The 6,536-nt window shown below is 38.1% G+C and overlaps 1 protein-coding gene across 2 annotated transcripts in view; it reads left to right on the forward strand.

Annotated features, from left to right (window-relative positions):
* The window catches only part of fga (fibrinogen alpha chain), an 8,947-nt gene extending 6,384 nt beyond the window's left edge, over nucleotides 1–2,563 (forward strand). The window contains exons 5-7 of one of the 2 annotated variants that reach the window (XM_036958354.2): nucleotides 1–21; nucleotides 141–910; nucleotides 1,535–2,563. The exon at nucleotides 1–21 is cut by the window's left edge and continues 176 nt beyond it. In XM_036958354.2, the coding sequence (XP_036814249.1) occupies nucleotides 1–21; nucleotides 141–910; nucleotides 1,535–2,283 (1,540 nt within the window). In that variant the 3' untranslated portion in view covers nucleotides 2,284–2,563. Of the gene's footprint in view, nucleotides 22–140; nucleotides 946–1,534 lie in introns of those variants that run through there. The other variant, XM_090214939.1, reaches the window with a different exon arrangement.
* The last annotated feature ends 3,973 nt before the right edge of the window (nucleotides 2,564–6,536 follow it).

The raw sequence follows: 6,536 nt of genomic DNA on the forward strand, positions 1-6,536 counted from the left end.
TAAAGACGTCGTGGTCGACAGGTGAGCAGGAGGATGCTGCTGTCGTTTTCTCCTGACCCTCCTTCTCCACCCCCCCTCCCTTCTAATCTCCTCTTTTCCTCTCCTCCCCTCTCCCGTACCCTTCTCTCCCCCTCCCTCAGCAAGTACAAGTCCGGCCCGGCTGAGGAACAGAAGGAGGTTTTCTTCCCGGAGGTGAAGACCGTGAAGCTGACCTTGGAGACCCAGGGGTCCAGCTCTTCGTCTGCCGCCACTGCCAGCCAGGTCCCGGGTACGCACTTCCAGCCTTCGACTTCAGGCTCTTCATCGTCATCGGGTTTGTCAACGGGGTCTGGGACGAAGGACGGGCCGAGGAAAACGATCACGGAGCTGGGTGGTGGAGGGGGGACAAGGGGGGATGGAGTTGGGGATTTCTCTAAAGGGATGGGTGGATTCGGCGGTGGGCTGGGAAGTCTCGGACGCGGAGATTTCTCCACTACTGGTCACCTGACCACTCAGACGTCGAGCTGTACCAAGACGACGAAAAGGACGATAGTACATACGAAGGATGGGCCAGTGGAGCGTATCGAGGAAGTATCGGGCGGACTCGGCTGTGAGGCGCAGAAGCTCGGTGGTGGAGGAGGAGGAGGGATGGGCGAATTCTTCCCATCCCTCACCTCCTCCTCTTCCTCATCCTCCTCTTCCTCCTCCTCGTTCACCAAAACCACGAGCCACGGCGGCACCAAGGGAGGCAGTAGCATTCTCACCAGCACCAAGACCGGTGGCACAGGCGGCAATTTCGGAGGTGATCCATTCGGAATGGATCTCGGAGCTTTCATGCGCGGGAACGACGAAGACGACATCCCAGATTTCCACGCCCGCAGCGTGAAGATTAGCGCCCGGAGTGAGCGGCAGGCGGATTATGTGGGAAAAGGTACATCTGACCTGGAGTAACCGCCCAGCAGTTGACCTAGCTAGCCGCTGTTAGCATCTTAGCCTAGCAGCAATTAGCATGTTAGCCTAGCCTCCATTAGCACCTTAGCCTAGCACCCGTTAGCAATTAGCATGTTAGCCTAGCCTCCATTAGCACCTTAGCTAAACTGCCAATAGCAATTAGCACCTTATGATAGCAGCCGTTAGAGGTTACAGTCTTAGCCAGAAGCTTTTAGCGTATTAGCTAGCAATTTGATTTAATTTTGTCATAGCTCAAAGTCATAGCCTATATTGTAAAATTAACTTTCAGAATCTGATGAACAGTAGCCGAATTAACAAAGATGTGTAAGCTAGTTCAGCCATTGCTCATATTATGTGGTTGTAGCTAACATTTTTTTTAAACAAATTGTATAAAACTTTACAGAGATACTGTATAAGAAATGCTGTTCTGTACATATTACTGGATGTTCACGAAATGTTCAATGGATAATAAGTGTAATCATGGAGAACGAAAGGACTGCAGTAATTTCTCTTCACTGAAAAGGACAACACTAAATTCACTACTGAATCCCGGTCTCTCCATTCTTCCCGGCCACTAATCCGTAGCTTCTCCGTCTGTTTTCAGATTGTTCCGACATCCAACGGAACCATCTCACAGGGGAAAAGAGCGGCCTGTACAAAATCAACCCCTCTGCCTCCCTCTCCCCCTCCACTCCGAACGGGGTAGTGGAGGTTTACTGTGACCAGGAAGGTTTTCTAGGAGGGTGGACCCTGGTCCAACAGAGAGCTCATGGGGGGGTTAGCTTCAACCGCTCCTGGGCAGACTACCAGGAGGGGTTCGGAGGAGTGGACGGTCAGGGTAAAGGGGAGGTATGGCTAGGGTTAAAACACCTCCATCTTCTGACCCGGGAGGATAGCATGTTGAGGGTAGAGCTAGAAGACTGGGAGGGAGGGGAGGCGATAGCCGAGTACACAGTGAAAGTGGGGTCCGAGGCTGAGGGGTATCAGTTGACCGTGGCAGAGTATTCAGGCGATGCAGGGGATGCTTTAGTCAAGGGAGAGTCTAGTTTAGGGAGTCAGGGGTCGCTCGGGTTGAGGTCGTTCCTCTCCCACGAGGGGATGAAGTTTAGTACCTTCGATAAGGATAATGACCAATGGGAGGAGAGCTGTGCAGAGATGTACGGCGGTGGCTGGTGGTATAATAACTGTCAGAGGGCTAACTTAAACGGCGTCTACTACAAAGGGGGGAAGTATGATCCTGGTAGCAACGTTCCATACGAGATAGAAAACGGAGTGGTGTGGCTGACGTACAAACCAGCTGACTATAGTCTGAAGACCACCCGCATGAAGATACGACCGCTCGCTATGGCCTGAGAGAGAGAGAGGGAAGGAGAGAGAGAGAGAGAGAGAGAGAGAGAGAGGGAAGGAGAGAGAGAGAGATAGAGGGAAGGAGAGAGAGAGACACACACAGAGATAGATAGAAAGAGAGAGAGACACACACAGAGAGAGAGACAGAGAGAGAGAGAGAGAGAGAGAGAGAGAGAGGGGGAAGGAGAGAGAGAGACACACACAGAGAAAGAGAAAGAGAGAGAGAGAGAGAGAGAGAGGGAAGGAAGGAGAGAGAGAGACACACACAGAGAACGAGAGAGAGAAAGAGAGAGAGAGAGAGAGAGAGAGAAACACACAGAGAGAGAGAGAGAGAGAGAGAGGGAGAGAGAGAAAGAGAGAGAGAGAGAGAGAGAGGAAAGGAGAAGGGAAAGGGGGGTGGGGTTAGAATAGGGGTAGGGTGTGGGGGGAGAGAAAGGGGGAGGGAGAAGGGAAGAGGTTGGCATGAGGAGAGGGAGAGAGAGAGAAAAGGACAGGGAGGGAAGGAAAGAAGGAGAGGAGACAAGGTGGGAGAGAGAGAATGACGGGGAGTGAGGGACAGATGTGGAGAGAGAGAACAAGGAGGGAGGGAGAGGGACAAAGGTGGAGCGAGCTAGAGAGAGAGAGAGAGAGAGAGAAGGAGAGGGACAGATGTAGAGAGAGAGGGACAAAGGTGGAGCGAGCTAGAGAGAGAGAGAGAGAGAGAGAGAGAGAGAGACACAGAGAGAGAGAGAGAGAGAGAGAGAGAGAGATAGAGAGAAGGAGAGGGACAGATGTGGAGAGAGAGAACAAGGAGGGAGGGAGAGGGACAAAGGTGGAGCGAGCTATAGAGAGAGAGAGAGAGAGAGACAGAGAGAGACACAGAGAGAGAGAGAGAGAGAGAGAGAGAGATAGAGAGAGAGAGAGCTAGAGAGAGAGAGAGAAGGAGAGGGACAGATGTAGAGAGAGAGGGACAAAGGTGGAGCGAGCTAGAAAGAGAGAGAGAGAGGGAGGGAGAGGAAAGGAGAAGGGAAAGGGGGGTGGGGTTAGAATAGGGGTAGGGTGTGGGGGGAGAGAAAGGGGGAGGGAGAAGGGAAGAGGTTGGCATGAGGAGAGGGAGAGAGAAAAGGACAGGGAGGGAAGGAAAGAAGGAGAGGAGACAAGGTGGGAGAGAGAGAATGACGGGGAGTGAGGGACAGATGTGGAGAGAGAGGGACAAAGGTGGAGCGAGCTAGAGAGAGAGAGAGACAGAGAGAGAGAGAGGGGAAGGAGAGAGAGAGAGAGAGAGAGAGAGAGAGAGAGAGAGAGAGAGAGAGAGAGAGAGAGAGAGCTATTGCTGACTATTGATTCTGTGAGTAGATGATTAAATGTGACTTTGCTTTTCTGACCCCGTGAATGATGTCAATGTACTGAATGTTCATGTAAAAACAAACCTCTGAACCAACCAGTTACTGCTAACCCTCAAATAACTGGTCTAGGAACTGTTCAAATAACTGGTCTGAGATCAGTAACCTCTGAACCAACCAGTTACTGCTAACCCTCAAATAACTGGTCTAGGTACTGTTCAAGTAACTGGTCTGAGATCAGTAACCTCTGAACCAACCAGTTACTGCTAACCCTCAAATAACTGGTCTAGGTACTGTTCAAGTAACTGGTCTGAGATCAGTAACCTCTGAACCAACTGCTACTGTTCAAATAACTGGTCTAGGAACAGAAGGGGTTCTAAGAACTACTTTCGAACTTCTGTTAGAACGTCTGAACCAAGCTACTGTCCAAACAATAAACATCACTTCAACTTCCTGTTTTGGGTTGTACGTTTTGTCTTTTGTTATTACTTCTGTTTATCTTCAAACTACTACGGCAGAGCTGTTGAAAAGTTCGCAGGAAAAAGTGATATTTTACAGTATAAACAGAAATCAACTACAATATTAATATCACACACCCCAAATGGGAACAGACGTCAGTTCAACGTCTAGTTTTGATTTACACTGAAATCAAATTCCACCCCCTGTTATTGGATTTATGTTCAAAGTTGGGTGGGGAAAAAATACGAAATTCATATGTTGATGTCTTTTAGGAAATCCCACTCAGTTTTCTGTGTTGATTCAATGTCATCACATGGGATTTATTTTGGTGGAAATGGCAGGGAAACAAATTTGAGTCAACCAGTTCTTGCCCAGTGGGATAAGAGTTAATATCATGTATTTATAGTCTTCTTTATGGTATAGGCCTATACATTAAGAATATATATATATATATGATATATATTATATACATGAAGAATATATAGACATTAGAATATAATATACATTATGAATATATAGACATTAGAATATAATATAATATTATATACATTAAGAATATATATATAATATATATAATAATAATAATATAATATACATTAAGGATATGTAGACATTAGAATATAATATAATATTATATACATTATGAATATATAGACATTAGAATATAATATAATATTATATACATTATGAATATATAGACATTAGAATATAATATAATATTATATACATTATGAATATATAGACATTAGAATATAATATAATATTATATACATTATGAATATATAGACATTAGAATATAATATAATATTATATACATTATGAATATATAGACATTAGAATATAATATAATATTATATACATTATGAATATATAGACATTAGAATATAATATAATATTATATACATTATGAATATATAGACATTAGAATATAATATACATTATGAATATATAGACATTAGAATATAATATACATTATGAATATATAGACATTAGAATATAATATACATTATGGATATATAGACATTAGAATATAATATACATTATGAATATATAGACATTAGAATATAATATAATATTATATACATTAAGGATATATAGACATTAGAATATAATATAATATAATATACATTATGGATATATAGACATTAGAATATAATATACATTATGAATATATAGACATTAGAATATAATATACATTATGAATATATAGACATTAGAATATAATATACATTATGGATATATAGACATTAGAATATAATATAATATTATATACATTAAGGATATATAGACATTAGAATATAATATAATATTATATACATTAAGGATATATAGACATTAGAATATAATATAATATAATATACATTATGAATATATAGACATTAGAATATAATATAATATTATATACATTAAGGATATTTTGACCTTAGAAAATGATTTTATATACATTAAGAATATATAGACATTAGATATAATATTATATACATTAAGAATATATAGACATTAGAATATAATATAATATACATTATGAAAATATAGACATTAGATATAATATTATATACATTAAGAATATATAGACATTAGATATAATATTATATACATTAAGAATATATAGACATTAGAATATAATATAATATTATATACATTAAGAATATATAGACATTAGAATATAATAGACATTATGAATATATAGACATTAGATATAATATAATATTATATACATTAAGAATATATAGACATTAGATATAATATTATATACATTAAGAATATATAGACATTAGAATATAATATAATATTATATACATTAAGAATATATAGACATTAGAATATAATATAATATTATATACATTAAGAATATATAGACATTAGATATAATATTATATACATTAAGAATATATAGACATTAGAATATAATATAATATAATATACATTAAGAATATATAGACATTAGATATAATATAATATTATATACATTAAGAATATATAGACATTAGATATAATATAATATTATATACATTAAGAATATATAGACATTAGATATAATATAATATTATATACATTAAGAATATATAGACATTAGAATATAATATAATATAATATACATTAAGAATATATAGACATTAGATATAATATTATATACATTATGAATATATAGACATTAGATATAATATTATATACATTAAGAATATATAGACATTAGATATAATATTATATACATTAAGAATATATAGACATTAGAATATAATATAATATTATATACATTATGAATATATAGACATTAGAATATAATATAATATAATATACATTAAGAATATATAGACATTAGAATATAATATAATATAATATACATTAAGAATATATAGACATTAGATATAATATTATATACATTATGAATATATAGACATTAGATATAATATTATAAACATTAAGAATATATAGACATTAGATATAATATTATAAACATTAAGGATATATAGACAT

Source organism: Oncorhynchus mykiss, chromosome 21, assembly GCF_057628025.1.
Source record: "Oncorhynchus mykiss isolate SJ-2025 chromosome 21, ASM5762802v1, whole genome shotgun sequence".
In the NCBI taxonomy this organism is placed as follows: Eukaryota; Metazoa; Chordata; class Actinopteri; order Salmoniformes; family Salmonidae; genus Oncorhynchus; species Oncorhynchus mykiss.